Source organism: Bacillus rossius, assembly GCF_032445375.1.
Source record: "Bacillus rossius redtenbacheri isolate Brsri chromosome 9 unlocalized genomic scaffold, Brsri_v3 Brsri_v3_scf9_1, whole genome shotgun sequence".
In the NCBI taxonomy this organism is placed as follows: domain Eukaryota; kingdom Metazoa; phylum Arthropoda; class Insecta; order Phasmatodea; family Bacillidae; genus Bacillus; species Bacillus rossius.
In genome coordinates, this window is record NW_026962012.1 from 5,000,588 (window position 1) to 5,023,483 (window position 22,896).

The 22,896-nt window shown below is 39.5% G+C and overlaps 1 protein-coding gene across 1 annotated transcript in view; it reads right to left on the minus strand.

Annotated features, from left to right (window-relative positions):
• Positions 1-205: 205 nt before the first annotated feature.
• The window catches only part of LOC134542702 (uncharacterized), a 43,666-nt gene continuing 20,975 nt past the window's right edge, over positions 206-22,896 (minus strand). Inside the window, exons 2-5 of the mRNA XM_063387169.1 lie at positions 6,797-6,978; positions 6,167-6,354; positions 2,475-2,845; positions 206-696 (exon numbers count right to left, since the gene is read on the minus strand). Of these exons, the coding sequence (XP_063243239.1) occupies positions 331-696; positions 2,475-2,845; positions 6,167-6,354; positions 6,797-6,978 (1,107 nt within the window). The 3' untranslated portion in view covers positions 206-330. The remainder of the gene's footprint in view (positions 697-2,474; positions 2,846-6,166; positions 6,355-6,796; positions 6,979-22,896) is intronic.

The window sequence follows — 22,896 nt, forward strand, 5'->3', positions numbered from 1 at the left end:
GTGGTTTTTCTTGTTTGACGAGCACTTAAAAATATTTAAATAACTAAATTTTCTAGTAACCGTTTGTGTTTCGGTAATTTTTTTGTTTCAAATGTCAAACTTTAAAATAGGTTATAACTGAAGTTTAAAAAATAATAATACGGAAACAGCCTAAACGAATAGAAAAACTAAGAGAAAATTTTTAAATAAAGACAATTCTTTTAAGACATTTTTTTTTAAAAGTTATAATTACAACCATATCCTTCGAAAGTTGAAGCTCGGTAAGGTTTTGACGGACGGCTGGAACATTCCGGGCCACGTGATTGGCGGACGGTTGAGGGACGGAGCGAGTCACTCGACCGTCTTGGCCATGAGCTTGGCGCTCTTGGAGCTCACGTGGGGGAACACGACTTCTCCGTCGACCTTGTAGTCCTCGTAGGCGACCTCCGCGATGGTGCGGAAGCCCAGCTTGGCCGCCAGCCGCTGGGACTCGATGGCGGTGAAGGTGGTGACTGTCAGGCGGACTCCCAGCGCCCGGCAGAGTTCCAGCCGCGTCGAGAGCAACTCCAGCCCCAGGCCCTGGCCCCTGTACTCCTTGCACACGGCCAGTCCCATGGCCGACACGTACTCCTCCACGCCGTACGTCTGGAACGGGTCGACGCGCGACTTCAGGTCGTCCAGCAACCTGAAGATCTTCCTGATGCTCTCCCCTTTGTACTGGAACAACACGACAACATCCCTGCTAACAATATCTGCCCTCTAGATGACAATATTAAATATAATATGTCGGTAGCATACTCTAGCAGACAAAAACCAGTATGTCGGATCCGAGATGGCGGCCTCCAGCAGGTGAAAAAAAAAAAAAGGCCGTCATGACGTCATAATGGCTGACGTAATATCCGCCATGTAATTAGTGGTGGGAGGTCAGTCTTTGGGTGGCTTGCGTGGAGAAGGATCCGTCATCATTTTTAATCGATCGTCCTTTCCATGTTCGAACCGAGGACCCCATGACGCAAGTATTTATTAAAATTTAATCAAACTATTTTATTAATTTAAAAAATGTTTCCATTAATTCGGATAATAATTAAGCATTGCAACGATGATGTTATGCGCATACAATATGCAACCGTGACGAATAGTGCAGTGTTCAAGAATCCAATATGCCGGGCATAACGAAGATTGTAATATTCTAAACCCAAAATTGTGGTTGTGACGTCATAATCCAAAACAGCAGAGTTATTTTTATTTAAAAAAATATTTTTATAAATTTAAAAAAATTTCTTTTTAAAATCGAATATTTACAGATTTTCAAGATGGCTGACGTAATGAAAAGTGAAACGTTTCTAGAATCCAAAATGCCGGGTGTGACATAAGCAAGGTTTTTATGTTTTTTGGAATTTTTCCGGAAATTTTTTGTGGCTTAGGGTGGCTTAGTGTGGGTTATTTTTTTTACTTTTAAGCCGCTTTTAGGAACCTGGGTTATTTAAAAATGCAAAAATCTTTTGAATTATTCCAAATTCCGAATTTTTTAATTCTTCTGGAATAAAAACGGGAAATTTTCTCTCAAAACGGGAATTTCCCCCTCAAAATATAGTAATTGTTGTTTTAATTTTTTTTTTTTTTTTTTAGATATTTTGGCGGAATCTTTTTCCTAAAAAACTGGACATTTTGGCGAATATTGATGAATTTGTGGCTAATTTTAAGTAATTTTTGGCATTATTTGGCAAATTTTTAAAGGTCAAGGTCATCCTATATGACCGCCGTGTCGTCACTCTCTAAGATGGCGGACACCGATACCTCAGGAGAATTTCTGCGTTCGGAGGAACTATGACAATCTCAATCCACAGAGCCAGAAGCCAGTAGCAGGACGGGCTATTTTATACTCAGTTTGTTTGTTAAGAATTCCAAGAATATTCCTTTCCACAGAAAAAAAAAAAACTTTATGTACTTTTACAAAAGATTCCTTTGGAAACTAGTTGCCGAAAAATAGTTGTAATACTACAATAAATATATTGCAAATTTGTACATTACATGGGTTTTGTTAATTTTACATATATGAAATACGTTTTTCAAGAAAATACCAGGTATTTCTTATAACAATTGGCCCATAATTTTGTATTTTAATTTATGTTTCATTCCAGCATGATTTGTTTAAACCATGGTAGAAATACTCTAATTTCCATAGTTTGACTTTATTTTCTTTTATTACGTTTATTAATGTGCGCAGTTGATACTGGAACGATATTTAGGGGACTTTTTACAAATTACTTTAACTATTGGAATTTCAAGGACAACACAAAGCATAAGCATAAAAGCCCAGTATGACTGCGAACACTTGTATTGTTACAATCGTTAACATGTAAAAGTACAAATTTACAAATATCTGTAAGTTTACAAGACAATCAAAAGGTGGAATCGTGTTGAACGTGTCTGTCAGTTGACGCAGATCCGTGGACAGGTTGGTGAACTGGAGGTGGGAAGGTGGGAACACCCACCTCGTGGTCGTCCTGGGGCGCGCCTCGCCGCACGATGCTGAGCACGTTGGCGCCGACGACCCGGGGCCGCGCGCTGCCGTCGTCCAGCAAGGCGACCAGCGAGGGCTGCTGCGGCAGCAGCCTCGCCCAGTGGGCGCGCAGCTCCGCCACGGACTGCTCGTCCGTCCAGAAGGCCATGCCGGCGCGGATCGGCTCGTTGCGCACGTAGTTCTCCTCCATGAAGTCCAGCACGTCCTCGCGGCGGTCCGGGGGCACCTCCTGGACCACGAAGCACGGCACCGCGCCCCCCACCGGCGACCTGCCCTTCGCCCTCCGCCACACGCGGGGGAGCGGGCCGGAGTCCGGCCTCTCGCAGCCGGCGCCGGACATCCCTGCCGACAACCCGCCCGGACACAGCCGGTCCCTTCGTGCAGTCGTTGATCTAGTCCGCGTCTGGCGCGGTTAACTCGTACACATTTAAGTTCATGAATGTTGTGGGACGTACCAAACGTATTGGTGTGCCAAATGAAACTTTATGCCAGTGAAACTATCCTGCTATACATACTGTACACTTTGATGGTCTTAAAAAAAAAAAGATCAAACCTTAATATGTAAATTATTGAAAAATTTTAGAATAACGCCATTTAATTAGCGCAACGGCGCCGCTTCCTCTAGGATTTCAGCCGTAACGATTGGTTGCCAAACGTCCGCTAGAATGCGCTGGAAACAGTTTCTAACCTCGCGCAGGGCACCGTTTATTTAAACGGCTGCCGATATTTTTCCTTGCTGGGATGCAGTTTGGACACATAATGGAATACATACAGCCCGCGAGTAGGATTACGGTTTCAGCCCAACAAGGCATTGCTTTCTCGCTGCTTTACCCGAAAGTTTTCGAATACCGCTCTTAGTGAGGTGAAGTGATCAGATTGACGCTCGCTGGCGTCTCGATCGTCCAACGCAAGGCTGTGGGCTGACAGGGCATCCATGAGATCTTAGCTGTAACCATAACCTTACATATCGGAGGAATGAAGATAAAGTAGTAATGCCCAGACCCCTGAGTGCTTTCAAGAGTCTTTATCGGATGTTTCATGCCTTAAAATTATTTTGAAAACACCCGTTTTAGCATTTTCATTGTTTTAAAATATAAACCTAAAAACAAAACACGTAACATAACTACTCATCCGCCATCAGTTATTCTTTAATGCATATTGTAAACAGACATCGCTCGGATATGTTGAGCAGTCTTTAAATTGTCGATTCTTTAGGAATTTTTCTGTGTAAAAACTGCATTGTACTCTCACTTCTGAGTCCTGTGTTTGGTAAAGAGGCACGCGGGAGAGATAAGAGTGTTTCCACTGCAGACCTAACAAGGTTTTGAGGATAATCGTCATGGGTTCACTTTCAATGAAAGTAACTCGGTGTCCGCAGGTTTATGAAGAAGTACGTACATTTACGAATATCTCTGCGAATAATTTGTAACCAGTGTTGTAAATTTGAGGAGAAAATTTTTAGCACTACGCAAGCCGGGAATCAGCTGAATCTCCGTCCGTGAGACGCGTGGCTCAAACAGGGTTTTCATTAGGTCGTATGGAAACTCTGACACCTTTCTGATATCCATGCAGAGGTCCTGTCCGGCTGTCCGCCTCGAGATACCGTCTGTCCAGAGGAAGGAGGTCAGCTACACCTTGAAGCCTGCCACGGACAATGGTTGATGGGTGAGGCGGGGGAGGGGAACAGGGGGAATATAACCCCCCCCCCCCTCTTTTTGAAGTTGGAGGGGAAAATTTGCAAAATATCAAGGAAGGAAATATGTTATTTTAGGTGATGCAATGTGAGCTTTCCATTTAAGTTAGAGGTCGCGTCGCCTACTCTACCTCAGTAGGCCCATATGATAATGTATTATTTTCAACCGTAATAAAAAAAATTTAATGCACGTGTTCAAATATTAATATTTTTTCTAATTTATTTTATATTCCCTCCCCCTTCCCCCAACTATTCCTAATCGCCAAGAAGATACATCCCCGTGTCCGACACTGGCCACGGACAAGAGACGCAGACTCACCTTCAGAGAGTAGACGCACCGCCACAAGGTTCTAATAACTTTGCTATGAAAGCACGAAATAGAGGCGCTGTTTAAATAGAACATTGCGCTTTCTTATCGCTTGTGATATCACTGCGCCGACCTTGAAATCGTTGTTTGTCCGCTCTCCAAACAAATTCGCGCCATTATCGCAGTGGGTTGCGCGCGTGTTATCTAATGAGAGCTACGGGTCATTACGACACAACTTCCCCGCCGTTGTCTGTAGAACGTCCCACTCTTATATATCAGTTTAGAAGTAAATTGGGCGCTTTCTCTCTCTTTCCAACACATGCCTTTTGCATGTAAGCGCTGTCCTTGTTTCTGCGCGCGCCGTTGCCAAATGTAACAAGTATTTGAAATTGAAGGTATTGGATATTGTTTATATATTTGCCATGTGAACATTACAATTTTCGAATGAATTCGAGTCAAAGCACGTGTGTAGATTGTTTCTTGTTTAAGTTAAAAGATACGATATATTAGAGATTTATAAGCGTGATAGTAGGTTTGGGCCCAAAACATTATCAATTACTAAAAAAAAATTAATTCGTAAAATGCTTCCCTTGCACTCAGAATTCCACAGGAGTACATCCCACTGAAATACTTCGTAACGTGTTAAAGAACCAACAACAGCGCGCGCCATAAGCCGCATACTGCAATCTAAGCGTGAGACGGTATATATAGCCTCTGGTCGAAGCTAGTTCAGCGTGTGTGAAGTATGTAAGCGCGGGGGCTTTATAGACTTTCGCGAAAAGATTTCGAGACTAGATGAAAGTTAAAACACTGTAGCATCGTCTGTGTTTCGTGATTGGGTGCGTTTCTCCGAGGTACATATCGATTGTAACAACACCAATCACAGTGATTCAGTGCGGAAGTAAACGCGTCCTGAGTGGCTCGGTTCAAATAAGGCAACGACTTCTCTCGCAGACAGCCACCAATCACAAGGAAGAAACCACAGCTGCGGGTATGCCTTGTTGCAGTGTAATAAGTGTTCAGATCTTTTCGCGAAAAATGCCTGCCCCTACGCATTAAATATCAGTGCAGCAGGTGTAGCCAGTGTATACGCTACGGAAACCTGTAAAAGACACACCAGGAACTGTGATGGACAGTTTAAACATTCTTCAGAATCAATTTGTACATTCTGCGGCAAGACATTTGTATGCATAAAACTTGCAAGCCATCATGAAAAAATATATTACTACCCTTTTAACGAAATTGAGAACTCTATGCCGTGCGAAAAAAAAAATGTGGCAATCAACTGCCATGTGGAACTGCTCTTAAAAGACCTAGATGTACACGCGGTAGAAACTCCGAGCAAGAACGACATGTTATATATATACGCCGTAGCGCGTTCTACGCTCCAGCCGAACGGCGCCCGTAAAACTTGAACTGCATATTCTCATTGGATCATGTGTAATTTGATACGTCCCGAAGGACACTAAATCAGTACCATATCGCCGAATCCAAACGATTCAATCAACTGCGATCCGCCCAGGAAGGTAAACACTGTTGTGAACAGACAAATTGTGACCAGACGCCGACTTGTCTGCGCACAAGCTTGCGGATGGGAACACTATACGCAGGTCTGTGGTTCAGCAGCAGCAGCAGACGGCAGATGGCAGCAGAGGCACGGTACCTGCAGTGAAGACCGCCAGTCGTCCCCCGGGTTCCCGGGACTGCGTCTCTCGCCGCGAGGAACAGCGGTCTGCCCGGCGACAGCGACCCAAGGACGACCACGAGACCGCTCCCGAGGTTGGCGCGAGACGGACCTCATCAGTGGCAAGGACGAGATGGTTAAGCCCCCCCGTCTGGTCAGGAACGTATCTGTGTCAGCGAGGCGCGATGGTTATGCGCGACGCTCGCTTGTGCTTCTAGCGCGGTGTCTGTGCCGTGGACTGGAGCGCCGTCTTCTCGTCGTGCACTGGGCAACTATGATATATGAGCTGTAACCATAACATGCGGTGAAGATTAAGACAAAGATGTAATGCAACTCTCTCTAATGCTTTAAAAAAAATCTGTGCCGAGTGTTTCATGCCTAAAATTTGGTTATGAAAACACGCGTTTCAACCATTATCACTCTTATAAAAATACAGTTTAAAAATAAATACAATAAAACATAATAATCATACGCTCTCAGCGTATACTTTAAATACTTTTCGCAAACTCTGATACATCAAGCAGTTTTCAAATTACTTTTTTTTCCCCCCTCTTCTGAAGCTCTGCACGCCGTATGTGTGCCCCGGTTGAGGTGGTGGGGGGGACAGACAGCGCCTCCGAGTTGGGACCCGAGGGATGGACCCGGTGCGACGCAGACCTCACCAGTCGTCGGGAATGGATCGCAGACTGCGAGCAAGTGCTACACGACCCGCCGTGGTAGCCGAGGCCGACCTCTTGGCCCACGAGGCTGAGGCTGCTGCCCGTCGTACGCAGGGAATCATTACTCGACTCCTAAAAACATCGAAATTAAAAATTACAATTCCTAGATTATGCGTTCGATTTGATATAGACGTGGAATGAAAGTTTACTTATATTTAGAGGCAAGTTTTTTTTTTGCGAAAAAAAATCTGAATGCCTATTAGACTGCAACATGTTATACACGCACCAGCTGTTTCTCCTTGTGATTGGCGGCCGTCTGCGAGAGAAGTCGGTGCCTTGTTTGACCGAGCCACTCAGGACGCGTTTTCTTCCGCACTGAATCACTGTGATTGGTGTTATTACAATCGATGTGTACCTGGGAGAAACTCACCCAATCACGAAACACAGACGATGGTACATTGTTTTAACTTTCATCTAGTCTCCAAATCTTTTCGCGAAATCTGCATGCCCCTACATATATTCTATCACTTGGACCATGATTATTTTGCGGATTCACCGGGCAGCAAAGTAGACTTGAAACACGAAGGTTCTAATTGATATTGTTCTTTAGTGCGCTTGATATACACCTTTGACAACTCTAAGGCCGGCATTGCAAGACACAAAAATAAAGGTTCAGGTGTTGAATATGCTACACCTGTTGTTACCTAACCGTATTCTTAGTGCACGATAGAACACGGCCAGTTCCTAGTTTTTAGGGAACGGAATTTTGTGTCTTATCCGTTGCCGATTTGTTGCCCTGATTCCACGCATGCGCAGAGCTCACTTTTTAGTTGGCGGAGCCAACTCGCAACTCGTGGCCATTTTTGTGACCATCGGTGTTGTTGTGCCAGATTAAACTTCACGATATCGAAAATAGCTTTGAATATATTGTGTACACTTAATAGGCCATAACAAGAAATAATCCCAACTTATAATTACCTGAGAAAATGAGAAAGGTGGTTCTATTTTTGTGCGATGGTGCTGCTAACTCTAGTATTTTTATCGTAACAATTGTATCAATGGTTGCGAAACGTCCGCCAGAATGCGTTGAAATAGGTTTCTAGCCTCGCGCAGGGCACCGTTTATTAAAACGGTTGCCTATCTGGAATACGGCCCGCGAGTTAGGGTACGGTTGTGTCCCAACAAGGCAGTGCTTATTCGCTAACTTACCCGAACGTCTTGGAATACCGTCCTAAGCCAATTGTAAACAAGGATACCCAAGAATGCGTATCCCACCAAAGGATGTGACATTGAGCACGTGGAGAAATTTGAGCATTGGAGCGATTGGAGCACATTCTTACTTTTCGCTGATTCTGGATCGTTAGGTCTGTAGTCAGGTCATGATTGTCCTCGTGATTCGGAGAGGCTTGGTATATACGTTTCATATCTTACATGACATGTTTGTAATGTATGCTAAGTATCAAAAATAAGGCATCTTGGCTACTGGCTTTACGTACCTAACCACCGGCTGGCTGTTCCTGGCCACCAACTGGTCGTGTTGGCCTGACCAAGCGGCTGGTCGGGTCTGGTCATCTAACCGGACCTGCCTTGTTGCTGTCTGGACGTGTCTGGCTAATTAACTGTCATGTAGAACTGCCCTGAAAACACATACAAAGCACTCACTTTGCCTTCTAAGAAGACTATATAAATTACAATTTTTTTATTTGCAATTTGATTATTTTTTCCTATAACCCTGTCTTGGTTTGGTAAATTTATGTGATATCAAATTAAATTACATTTTTTCATCGGTCAATGATCGAACCAAGGATGGATGTCAACGAAATCAATCACTGTTTTAATAAGAGATTTATTTGATGCATTTTGGAACATTTTCCGAGTTTCCTGCTAAATAATTACAGAATTTCAAGATGACGGCCTGTGTCATGATTGGCTTACTGGGGCTGGTAGATGAGGATTTTAAGTCACTTTTAGGATTTTGACCATGTTTTCTTTTGTTTAAATAAGTGTTTTTTTTAATCTAGAATAAACATTTTTTGTATCGTCCAAAGATCGAACAGAGGACAGGAATCGATCATATCAAACAGTAAATTAATGAGAGATTATTTTTAAGATTTTTGGAACCTGTCCGGAATTTCTAGCTAAAATATTACAGACTTTCAAGATGGCGGCCATGGTGGAAGACAATATGGTGGATGTTAAGATAATAAATAATACTGCACTCTAGACGTTAAAAATTAAACAAATATGCGGCAGCCCACTTTGGCGTGTGATGCTATTATTCATTCAAATTAAAAATAATTTTTAAGTCCAAATACTTTAGAATTTCAAATATTAGTATTTGTGGGTTATAAAATGGGAAATTTTCCCTCAAAAAGGAAATTTGTCCCTCGAAATAGGGCAATGTTGAGGAATATTGAGGTATTTTAGAGGAATTTTAAAGAATTTTGACGCCGAGATGTCCGCCGTGATGTCACAATCCAAGATGGCTGTTGGCTCCCAGCTCCACCACCAGGAACCAATTTCAGGAGCCCCATTCCTATTCTACTTAATTGGTAAAATAAATAGCATATTTATGCAATTCTACAAAATTATTTGTATTTGCAATTTCAAGTATTCGAGAATCGAACTGATATATATTGTTATTATGTTTGCTGTAATGTTTTGTTATCTATACTAATATTATAAAGCTGAAGAGTTTGTTTGTTTGGTTGTTTGTTTGAACGCGCTAAACTCAGAAACCACTGGTCCGATTTGAAAAATTCTTTCAGTGTTGGATATTGCATTTATCGAGGAAGGCTATAGGCTATATTATATTATATTATCAATAACATTAGGGATCCTTACTAAAAGTCCAATTTAGAATCAAATGCGTTGGAGGGGATTAGATACAACATGCAGTACACGTACGAAGTGTGTGTTGACAATGCCGCAGGCGCTAGAAGTTTATTTCCTATTGCCTATTAACATTGTTGCCACGCACTAGATGCCTTATCATTCTTAATTTTCCCATACAAGTAAAAAAACACCCGTGTGATATTAACAACGAAGCAATCAGTACCCTCATATAGAATACATAGAGAGAGTGTGAGGTATATATGTAGATATAAAGAGATAAATACAGATAGATATATACATAGATATATAGGACTATAGATGTAGATAGAGATAAATATATATAGAGACATGGATAGATTATTTGTATATGTGTAACTACTTCAAACATATTACAAAACAAAACTGAATGAGGCATTGCAATGCATGCCGAGCATTAGCTAGATAATGGAATCTTTTCAATATTAGTAATCCCTTATTTTTCAGTTTTTTTTTCTATATTGCTTTATAGAGTTTAGATTACATACAGACCAGGTAAATAACTATGAACTGGCAGAACAACGTCTGTCGGGATCTGAAAGTGATATAAATTATTTTGCACACTTGATATTCAAATCAAGAAGACAATTACTAACTACATCTGATCTCTAAACAGTTCCCCTTCACCCTTTGTTCAGCCCGGGCAACGCTGGGTACTGCAGCTAGTAGTAAATAATACTAAATATTTCATTTGGTTTCATTTTGGTTACAAACAAATGTTATCAATTCAACTAATTTTCTTGTACGATAACTGATCACCTGTATTGTAGCACTAATAGTTTTTTTTTTTTAATTCATTTACTACGATTTTGTTTGCGAAGTTATTCTTTTAGTGTCTGAGAATAAAATATTTCGTTTGATTAATTTTATGCCTTGAATTTTTAAGTATTTTTAAAGTTGTATATTGACATTTGTTTGAAACAATTAGAACGTTCTTGAATAAATTCTCTAATGTACATGCTCATTCGATTAAGTTTTTTTTTCTCGCACAGCTCAAAACTGTTGTTGACATGTAGCGCTACATTTTTGTTCAACATTCTTCGCTCTGCCATCTAGCCGCGGACTGTATAAACTTAGTTAACATAACAATCGATTATCCAGAACCGACTCTTAACTAATTTACGTCCAACTGTACAGATCGCAGCACTGCGGATTATACTCCGTGATTATCGGGGTTGCAGTATTCCTAATACCCTTATGCCATTTGAATTTTTTAATACCATGCTTATTGTTCAGCATAAATGAAGTAAACACTATTTTATATATTACATTACAGCGCATATTAAAGAGCGCAGAATAAAACATATTTTACCTCATACAGTTTAAATTATTTTATTTATTTGGTTTCAAATTGTGTCAACAACGAGGTCATTAGACAAAACATGTCAGGAAACATAGGTACCAGCATTTGGTTGGAGTGATGCTACTCCGGCATACATGAAGAACCGAAATAAAAGAGGATGGATCGGTATTGGAAACCTGGTCTAAATTCCCCCCCCCCTTTTTTTTTTTGTAACCCAACTTTAAAGCTGCTCGCCTAGTCAGGTGTGAGTAAGTTAATTGTGGTGGGATGATAAGTGCGACGCTCGGGGGTGTTTCTAGCGCGGTATCGCCTCTAAGCGCAATGAATGACAACTATGAGATCTGAGCGATTAACCATAACAATGCATGGCGGAGAAATTAAGATAAAGGTGTAATACAAGTCCCTCTAGTGCTTTAAAAAATTTCTAACGGATTTTTCATGCCTAAAATTTTTTCTGGAAACACACTTTTCTTTTAGCAATTTTTACTTTTTTAAAATGCAGTTTTTAAATGAAATGAAATTCAGAAACACCCGCCCTCGGCTTATTCCTAAATGATTTTCGCAAACAAACGCCGTTCTAATATCTTGAGCAGTTTTAAAATAACGGTATTTTTTCTGAAGCTATGCACATCGTGTGTGTGCATGAGTAGACAGGCATAACAGTTGTGTCCAAGGTTCACATACTTGGTAACAAGCTAACATCTCATAAATAAGTTCAAATAAATGTTCTTTATAAAGATTTCAATAAAATGTGGTGAGATAAGTTTCTCTTAAGTCTAAATCCACCCGTTTTAACTGTAATGTGCATGTCTACATTCTCTCTCTCTTTCTCACTCTACCACCCCTCTATTTTTCTCACCTCAAAAAAAGTAAAAATTTTTTTCAGTAATTTTTACCTAAATTTGTTGTTAGGATGCGTTAATAAATTTTAAATATACTCCAAATTTAAAAAGAAAATCCTTTTTTTTTTCTGAAAATCTTTCTTAGTTCAGACATACATGTTATATATATATATATATATATATATATATATATATATATATATATAAAATACGATCTTTGTATGTATGACGTTGATAAACTCCAACACGGTTTGACCGATCGCTATGAAAGTTGGTATATCGAAGGTTTTGACGTGACAACGTCTAATAAATCGATGAACGCCGGCTGCACGCACAAAAAAGTGTCCCGTAACGCACATTGTCCCACTACGATGTGTCCCGTTACGCTCATTGTCTTCCGCGGCAACCAGGCACTCGTTAATACATATTTTCCTTTGTTTATCGCGAGGGGCGTTATTATTAATGAATTATAAATAAAATTTCGTGCCCGGGGCCACAATTGCATATCATTTTGAGCACTGGAAGACATAAAAACGTAAAATATTCTCGACGAATTTTCATTTCGGCCCCAGCGCTCCACGAGCGTCTGGGTTGAAGATTAAAGCCGAAATTCTTTCTTAAACTTACTAATACTTATTTTATTAACTGCAAGGGCATTTTGATTAAATTCTACGTTTAATTTCACGACGAACAAACTTCGTCATTAAATGTGTAATTGCGAAAAAGCGTAAAACATTCTCGACGATCTTGAAGTTAGTATAAACATGGCGGCCGACTAGCAGCCGACAATATAAATATATTTTAAATTTCCTGCCTACTACTATAAGAAAAAAACATGGTGGACTACATACGTTTTTAAAACTTCCACAACACAAAACAAAAATTTTATAAGCATATATACAACATCTGAAATAATATTTCCAAGATGGCCTCGTGGCCGTGCGAATAGCATCGCTACCAATCCAAAGGTTGACGGATCGAACCTCCGCCGCCGCGATACCTCCCATTTTTGTACTTGTAAAAATAAATACGGCGCGCGCGACACTACAAAAGTAATAAACATATATTTGAATTAATGAGTGCAAATAAAAGTAAATTTACAATTAAATTGTAGATTCCATTTCACTCCTTCTTTGTATCCATACAAAAATAGTGATAATTCAATAAAAATGATTTAATTTTATTCATAAAAGTATGCAGAGGTAGATTTTATCATTCAAAAGATAGAAAGATTTAAAAAAAAATACTTCCTCAAAGAATAACATATTTTTAATGCCTAAATGGTTTGGTTGCAAAAACCAATTACGGCTCAGTCTCAGGCCGAATTGGATATTTCATTTTCTTCTGGATCAATAATTTCATCAATGTTTTGTTATGACGTTGTCACATTAAACTATCGTCCGTAAACCGACTTTACAGACATCCAATTTTTTTTTCCATAGAGAATGTTTTTATGCTATCCATTTTTTTTTAAATTAGATACTAGATGCCGCTGCAGCGCATCAACTTCTAAACCGTTCAACAGATAGGCATGGGCACAGAATAAACAATTACCAATTATTTATTCTGTGGCATGGGTAAACAGAAAATCATAGTTCATAGACATACAAAAAGTACCTAATTGTGTTAATTTCTCTATGTCCACCACACTGTCATATAGCGCTATCCGTTTTTCTTTAACTCGGGGCCAATAATCACCATGTGTTCAGCCCAGGCAACGCCGGATACTGCAGCTAGTATCATATAATTTCAAGACTGAATTTAGCTTACTGGATCTGGTGGGAAATACGAAGATAGCATATGTATATTGTTTAGATGTTTATTGCCCGATGAAAAAATAATAGAGACAAAACAGTAAGTCAAGCATTTCCAGTAAATTTTCGAAGTCACGTATATTTAAATTTGAAAAACGTCCTTTCAGGAGCCACTTTGAAATTCGGCAGCGTAGCAATGCTCCCAGAACCAAAATGACTATTCAGGACATGCAGTTAACACAAGGAAAACGGGTTTGATCCCAAATATACACCACAGTACAAAATTTATATGTGGTTGTGATGGAAAGCATTTTAAACGAAATAAAAATGTATAATGGGCAAATGACAATGTTTGTACTCCTAGAACCCTCCCCTTATAAACGGCCTTGTGTACAATGGCCCTGTAGACTTTCCACAGAAGTTTGATTCCCGCGACCATTCATTCTTTATCATCTCGGTGAGTAGATCCCCGTTTTCTTAACTCTGCACGTGTTCAGTCGTTGTCATTGTACTGTGCGGTGTTAGTACGGAATCTTATCTAAATGTGTGTCAGTTAGCAGTATGAGTAATAATCATCTCAGGCGTCATATCTTATGATGAAAGCAGAGCATTATATTAATGTGCAATAGTAGTATGATCTTGTATGTGTCGGGTGCAATGTTATTCTTAAGAAAATACGATTTTGTTGTGGATTCTTGTGGCAGCTTGCCAAACGTAAGGATTCGGCCAAGTTCAGGTGTGTTCGCCTCACGTTTGATAATGATCAGGACCTCGGCGGCCATTTTAGATGATTCCACATCCGCCATCTTGGAATCCTAATTTTTTTTTTTTAAATATGTAGTTATTTAGCTAGATATTCAGGAAAAAATCCAAAAATAATAAACAAATTCGTTTATTAAAATAATCATTGATTATAATTTCTGTCCTATGTTCACTCCTTGCTCGATGCAAAAAATTGTAATTTAGGGTAAAAATAATCTATTTAATGAAATATGGTGAAACAAATTGCTAAAAGTGTTATAAATTTCTCATCTACCAGCCGGGAATTAATTCGATCGATTCTTTCGATCTTTGCTTGATAAAAAAACGATAATTTTATGTAAAACAACCCATATTTTTTTAAAAAAATTTAAAAATTCCTAATAGAGGTTAAATTGCACATCCACCAACTGCAAATATGCTGCCGATGACATATTGGCCGCCATCTTGGAAATTTGTAAATATTAACCTAGACATACGAGAAAACTTTACAAAATTCATTAAAAATAAAGTCTTTATTAAAATAATAATTGATTCAATCAATTTATGTCCTTCATTTTTCCCTTACCCGATGCAAAAAATTATAAAATAAGGTAAAAAGGTACTAATTTATTGTGAATTAACATTAAAGTGATAGGTACGAAAAATAAATAAACAAAAATTCAAATAAAAATATGTAATTTCTACAAGAACAAAAAAAAAACAAGCGAATAACTACCGTTTTTTGATTTCTACAGTCTTCTTAGAGTACGAAGCAAGTCCTTTACATGCCTTGACATGTGTTTTCAGGCCAGATCTACAAGACAGTCGATTAACCAGGCACGTCCAGAAGGTGGCCAGACCACCTCAAGTTGGTAGCCAGGTGCATCCAGTAGGTGGCCAGACCACCTCCAGTTGGTAGCCAGGTGCATCCAGTAGGTGGCCAGACCACCTCCAGTTGGTAGCCAGGTGCATCCAGTAGGTGGCCAGACCACCTCCAGTTGGTAGCCAGGAGCATCCAGTAGGTGGTCAGACAACCTCCAGTTGGTAGCCAGGAGCATCCAGTAGGTGGCCAGACCACCTCCAGTTGGTAGCCAGGTGCATCCAGTAGGTGGCCAGACCACCTCCAGTTGGTAGCCAGGTGCATCCAGTAGGTGGCCAGACCACCTCCAGTTGGTAGCCAGGTGCATCCAGTAGGTGGCCAGACCACCTCCAAATGGTAGCCAGGTGCATCCAGTAGGTGGCCAGACCACCTCCAGTTGGTAGCCAGGTGCATCCAGTAGGTGGTCAGACCACCTCCAGTTGGTAGCCAGGTGCATCCAGTAGGTGGTCAGACCACCTCCAGTTGGTAGCCAGGTGCAACCAGTAGGTGGCCAGACCACCTCCAGTTGGTAGCCAGGTGCATCCAGTAGGTGGCCAGACCACCTCCAGTTGGTAGCCAGGTGCATCCAGTAGGTGGCCAGACCACCTCCAGTTGGTAGCAAGGTGCATCCAGTAGGTGGCCAGACCACCTCCAGTTGGTAGCCAGGTGCATAAAGTAGGTGGCCAGACCACCTCCAGTTGGTAGCCAGGTGCATAAAGTAGGTGGCCAGACCACCTCCAGTTTGTAGCCAGGTGCATAAAGTAGGTGGCCAGACCACCTCCAGTTGGTAGCCAGGTGCATCCAGTAGGTGGCCAGACCACCTCCAGTTGGTAGCCAGGTGCATCCAGTAGGTGGCCAGACCACCTCCAGTTGGTAGCCAGGTGCATCCAGTAGGTGGCCAGACCACCTCCAGTTGGTAGCCAGGTGCATCCAGTAGGTGCCCAGACCACCTCCAGTTGGTAGCCAGGTGCATCCAGTAGGTGCCCAGACCACCTCCAGTTGGTAGCCAGGTGCATCCAGTAGGTGCCCAGACCACCTCCAGTTGGTAGCCAGGTGCATCCAGTAGGTGGCCAGACCACCTCCAGTTGGTAGCCAGGTGCATCCAGTAGGTGGCCAGACCACCTCCAGTTGGTAGCCAGGTGCATCCAGTAGGTGGCCAGACCACCTCCAGTTGGTAGCCAGGTGCATCCAGTAGGTGGTCAGACCACCTCCAGTTGGTAGCCAGGTGCATCCAGTAGGTGGCCAGACCACCTCCAGTTGGTAGCCAGGTGCATCCAGTAGGTGGTCAGACCACCTCCAGTTGGTAGCCAGGTGCATCCAGTAGGTGGTCAGACCACCTCCAATTGGTAGCCAGGTGCATCCAGTAGGTGGCCAGACCACCTCCAATTGGTAGCCAGGTGCATCCAGTAGGTGGTCAGACCACCTCCAGTTGGTAGCCAGGTGCATCCAGTAGGTGGTCAGACCACCTCCAGTTGGTAGCCAGGTGCATCCAGTAGGCCAAGCGTATCTGAACCACAAGGCTAATCATGGCATGAGTACAGACGTGTCAATACTTATTCGTCAAAATGGGAGCACAGTCAAAAAAGAAAGCATATTCGACAAAAAAAAAAGGAAGCTTACTCAGAAAACTGAAACACAGTCAAGAAAGAAAGCAAATTCAAAAATAGGAAGCACATTAAAAAGAAAGCAATTTTAACGAAAAGGACGCACACATGGACGAACATTTGACAAAAAGGAAGCTGTTCCTTTTGTGTCAGTGGCCTAACTATGTCATCTAACAATACCGCCTATGAAACAAATGAATTGCTTTGACTTTTTCGTAAAGTAAATTCAGCTTGAACTTTAACCTACAATCAGTGCTCATTAAGGGGATTGGTGCAGGACAAAAAACAGTCATTCGTCAGAATTTGTTGGAAATGAGCTTAAGTGTTTTATAAATGCTTGTTTATTACTACTGTACGGCCAGCCAGCACGTATATAAGCTAGCGGGTGAGATTTGGCAAGTTAGTGGCGAGAGAGCTTCTGTGAGGGGAGGTTGTCGAATGTTGCAGCTCTGAGGCCTGCCATCTAGCGGGAATCTTTCGAAGGTCTTCCACAATATCGCCTTTCTCTCTTTCTCTCTCTCTCTCTCTCTCTCTCTCTCCAACCAAGGAGCATGTAAGAAGATCTGGAGTGGACATGTGTAGGGCGAGAGCGAAGCCAGCCGGTTGCGAAGAAGGGTTGAAAAGAAAGAGGAAGAGAGCGTATTTCTACTGCAAACGCAGCCCCAGCCCACTTCTCCTTGAGGTTTGAGTGGCGCTGGTGTGCGGCTACAATGGTGATTTCCTGTAGCGCATATGGCTGTACAAATCGATGGAATTCCAAGCCGGATGGCGTTGCTTTTCACATGTATTAAAGATTTTTTTTTTCATTTGTTAACTAAATTAATTCCCAAAACTTTTGAAGCATCAGAAAAAAGTGGCAAAATTTTTAAACGGAAGTAACTAATCTTCGAACTTTTCGAAAAACCTAAGAAAACTATTTAACAAAGAGAAGTTGTTTCAGTTGTAAGTATAATTCTTTACTTTTTTCATAGATTTCCAAAACGTGACGATCAACGACAGATCTGGGAAAAAGCGACAAAGCGGAAAAATTGGACTGCGTCTCCGAACCATGCATTGTGTACAGTGCATTTTGAAGACAAATGGGTCTTAAGAAGCGAAAATCTAACTCGATTAAAGGAGTATATGGTGTTCGGTATATTAAGGTTTCCCTCAAAGGAACGGTTTCACAATGCTTTTAAGATATTAGATAAATCCCAACATAAGTTTAAAACATTTCTCTTAAAAGTGTGCTTCGTAGCATTAAAAGACGTGCCTTAATTATTTTGCAAATTTATCATTGTTATGGTGACGATGTCAGGGGTTTTCGTATTTTTTTAAGAAATATAGTACAGTATGTATTAGCAACTACGTTAAGAACTGTTATTTTATTCACACAGAGAAAAGAAATACAAAATGCTAAAATTTGGCGTCTGTCTTTTTATAGCCTACTAGCTGACCCGACGAACTTTGTTCCGCCTTAGAGGCAATAAATGAGCAGATTTTGGATTTTATTAAATTACATTTTTTATTAAGATAATAAATATAAATAAAAAAATCAAGTATTTTAATGATTTTTTATTGGCCATGTATTTTGGTGCATGGGTTGCGCTCTTCATTGAAGCACCTTATGATAGACGACATTTTTTGTTTTATTATCAGGCGCAAGAACAAATAACGCAGATAGTCTTCCGAACCGTGAACATGCCACATATAATTGACCATGGGAAAAACATGGATTTTATAGATTCAGACCACAAACTTTCAAGGATTGGCCTTGTGATTTGTTAATGGTCATGGCGAATGCAAGACGGATCGGAAATTGAAGTCGTTTAAACTCAAACGGCATATCGGTTGGGATCATCGGAATCCTCGGAATGAGAACTTCCTCACATTCAAATTTTCCTTTCAGTATCGTCGCGTAAATCACATTTTTCATCAATTTACTTACCACCAAACGCGTTCCGTTGCACAGTTCTGGTTGGTTTATGTTTCGAAGCATGATTACTACGGAGCCAACCTTTAGTCGTAAATTTTGCGGTGGTAAGCCAGGCACATCCAAGGAGTTTAAAAATTCAATTGTATATTTGATAGCATCATCTTCATTTGTTACACAGTCAATAGATTTGAATGAATGCAGTGTACCAATGATCTCATTCTGAATTATGTAGTTTAAGTCATCTACATCTTTATTATTAGCTGCCAAAATTGCTCACTCACTCAACCAATATTTTTTTTTGTGGTTAGTAATGATGTTTGGGAATACTTTGTTGATGGGTTCGTCTTTCGATGAGACAAAGTTACAGAAATTCGGAGGAAATGAAATCAATCCGCTCGATTCATCGATAGGTACTCGACCATTACCGATAGTTAGCAACTGCTCAGAGAAATCTTCAGCAGATGTATCGTTCAGCAATGCAACTCTCATGTTTATTGTCAGCTGAAGTTTCTTCACATAGCGCCATAGATTCGATGATTTGAGGCAAACGTTTATTTCGTCGGCAGCAGTTTATCTTTGAATTACTGGCAGTGTTTGACGGAAATCGCCAGACAGTAAAATCATTGCGCCTCCAAAACATCTCGAGTCATTGCGTATATCTTTCCATGTTCAGTTAAGTGCACATCAACCGGTCAACATAAAAATTTTACATTGTCAAATTTTCAACCATACTCAACCATAGACAACATTACGTTTAGCTGTCAGTTGTGTTTTGTTATTCCATGTCAGTTGCGTTTTGCTATACCATTTTTAACAAATGAACGGCTAGACTGATGTTTTGACTGATAAATTTTTATTTTTGCTTTCAGTTGCGTTTTGTTATACCACTTTTTTTACACGCTTTATATTAGCTTCACCTGTATGTTTGTTTGTTTGTATGTTTGTAACAGATTACTTTGGGTGCGATTTTGACACACTTTAAACGGCCAGGTTTCATTCAAACTTTGTAGATTTATCGAGGACCGATGACAATACACTAATTTGATAAGATTATTCCATTATTAAATTTGCAAAATAAGATTTTCGTCAATTTATATAATTTCACAATATTAAGTAGGCTTTGTTTAAGATATCGCGCCGAAGACAAACTGAAAGAAAAGAGTTAGCACATTGTAAAGAAAACCATTTCGCCCATGTGCGAACTCTTTTCTTTCAGTTTGTCTTTGGTGCGATATAAACAAAGCCTACTAAATATTGTGACATTTAATTAAATGAAAAGTGACATTTAACTAAATGAAAAGTGAGAGTGGGTTATGATTATTGTGAACAATATACCTACTTTCTTGATTTTCTATTTTTTAGTTTGGTTTTCTATATAAAGCGTGTTTTTTAGTTTTTTTTAACTATTATTTCCCCCCCCCCGGGAACAGGATAAAAAGTATCCTATGTCCGTTTCCTGGTTCTAAGCTACCTTCCTACCAATTTTCAGCCAAATCGGTTCAGCCGTTCTTGAGTTATAAATAGTGTAACTAACACGTCTTTCTTTTATATATATAGATATAGGCTTGTTATTATATGTGTGTTGTAACATGTATAAAAATGTTAAATATATTCAACAATATTTGGTAATTATATATATATTTAAAAACTTTTATGTACGCTACTTGAAACTACGTGAAAGGTTTTCAGTCTATAAAGGCCTATTCTATGATTTTTTAAAATTATTAATTATTATGCAAACAATTAATAAAATTGAAAGTTTCTTACATTGTCAGTATATGCATAGCATTACAGTTATTACAAACAATTCTATACCAACGTTTAGCTAAGGTTTGCATGTTACGTTGGTTGAGTAAGTAGACTGGAACATTAACATGATATTGAAAAGACTTCTAACTTCTACTAATACACGTATATTACAAGAGATTTGTAATAGATTAAATGAAGTAAGTAAAAATTCGTTTTTTATAAACGTTGTGTATGAAATTATAAAATTTGAGAAGTATAATAACAAAAAGAAGTGCGTTACGAAGACATATGTCGGTAGTGTTACCCACTGAAACATTATTCCCACTTCAACTCTCAGTAAAAATAAAAGTATGGGGTTGAATGCGTCAAGAGTGGTATATAAATAAAATTTGAAGCTTCTTCCTAATTTCATACGCAGGTGTCCCCCACCTATAGTTGCAAACAAAAATTTTTCCTCGATGTTGAAATTTACTCTGCGTATTCACAAAAACATTTGGCAGTAAATAGGTATTTAATTTTTAAAAATGAAAGTATTCATGTTTCGAAAAAAAGATTAAAGCGGTGTGGGGAAGAATGTTTACAGATAATCCAGTAAAATTTTCAGTTTGATTGTTTTGATAGTTTCGGAGCTGTTGCGAGTTTAGTTTGGAGGATTTTACGGCCGCGCGAGACAAGTTTGGCTCGTTTTCGTTTTCTTCCAGCGTAGGAAGCAGGGAACAAACGCCGATACCTGGCTTCACCTCGCATCCTCTGCTAGCCTTCCCTTGTCCTCTCCAGATGTATTACTGTATATTAGCTCCATGTCTCCAACACGGACACCCAACCAGCTCTTATCTTCGCTTCCCATCTCGCCCTATCCTTCATTCTCGGATCAGGTAGCCGCCCTTCCCCGCGTAGACTTTCATGTTACTCCAGGAAACCAAGACAACCTGTGAAAAATTTGTCCAAAGCTGAATTTTTGTACTGTGGTAGAGTTGACTATGCTTGATAACATACCGAAAGTTTACCGCTGAAGACCTTGTGCGTTATCACCGAAAATTTGCATTTAAGTCCTAGGTGACAGCATCAGTCCATTAAAATACTACCCATTTATACAGTTTTTAATTTTGACTGTCCGTAAACTTACCAAAATAATCTAGAAACAGTAATAATTAATGTTAGAAAAAATTTAAATTTTTAATATTTAAGATATGATATAAAGCGATTAATTCACGACATATATTTATTTTATCTTTGCCACCCAGATAAAAATACGATTTACACCGATTTGAAGAGCCCAATAAGAAAAAATGTCTAAATAAATGTTTTTAATTATACTTTTAGCTTTATGATAGTATATTTATAAAGAGTCTAGCATAATTAGTTGCCTCATTAAAGCTGCCCGAGCGTTGCAGTGTACTGCGGCAGTACTGATCTTTCACGGCCGGCGGGCTTTGAAACACGCTGCGTACTGCGACACTCAATAAACTTGGTCTTATTTAGGAATTACTTAAAATATATTTAATGCATATGATAGGGTGTATTCATGTTACATCTATTGAGATATACATATTCTTTTTTCTTATATGAATGATTTTTGATACAATAAAATTAACAATAAACAATTTCTGCTTGGAACTTGTAAATAAAAATTCTAGAGGACCTCTAGTTTTATATATGTGTGTTCGTATTTTGTTACAAAAATTTTATTATTAAAAAATATTTTAATACCAAAAAATATAATTATTTTTTATTTCTAATACATTATATTATTTTAGATCAGAACTGTGCAAAATTTTAATGTAGCCTATATTATAAAATATATATATTTAATTATATGAAATTAGTTTACTACATAACAATTGAAGAAAACGATACACCGTAAATGTGCTTATTGAGTTTTGTCACTTTTATAACATAATTCGTATGATAATATTATTTTTTTCCAGAAAATAAATAAAACATAAGTTGTGTTGTAACATACATACATATTTAGTATTTTTTTTCTAAGTTAATTCATTGGAGTGCTGCGCCTAGCTTACTTCGTTGAATTGCTAGTGGCAAAGAGCGGTGGTGGATGTTTTTTCAAGAGTTTGACCGTATTTTATGACCCCAGCTGTGAGAGGGTGTTCGTCCCAGAAATCTTAACGGTCAAGGAAAATAGCCTTTCTCTGTAGTCACGTACGGGTCTGCTACTCGCGTAATATCGTCAGTTTATCACAACTTTCCGGGAAGTTCTATTGTTATTTATTTATAATTTAGAAATTAAAGAGTCGATCATACTAACATTTTTAACTAAGCAAATCGCATCCTGGAAGATTTTTATCTACGTAAGCAGCAAAAATCACTTGCAGTTAGGAAACTTTTATTCTTTCAGAGTAAAATTCAGTCTGGAATTACCATACATTAAAAACCTTAGTTTTCTGGAGCAAA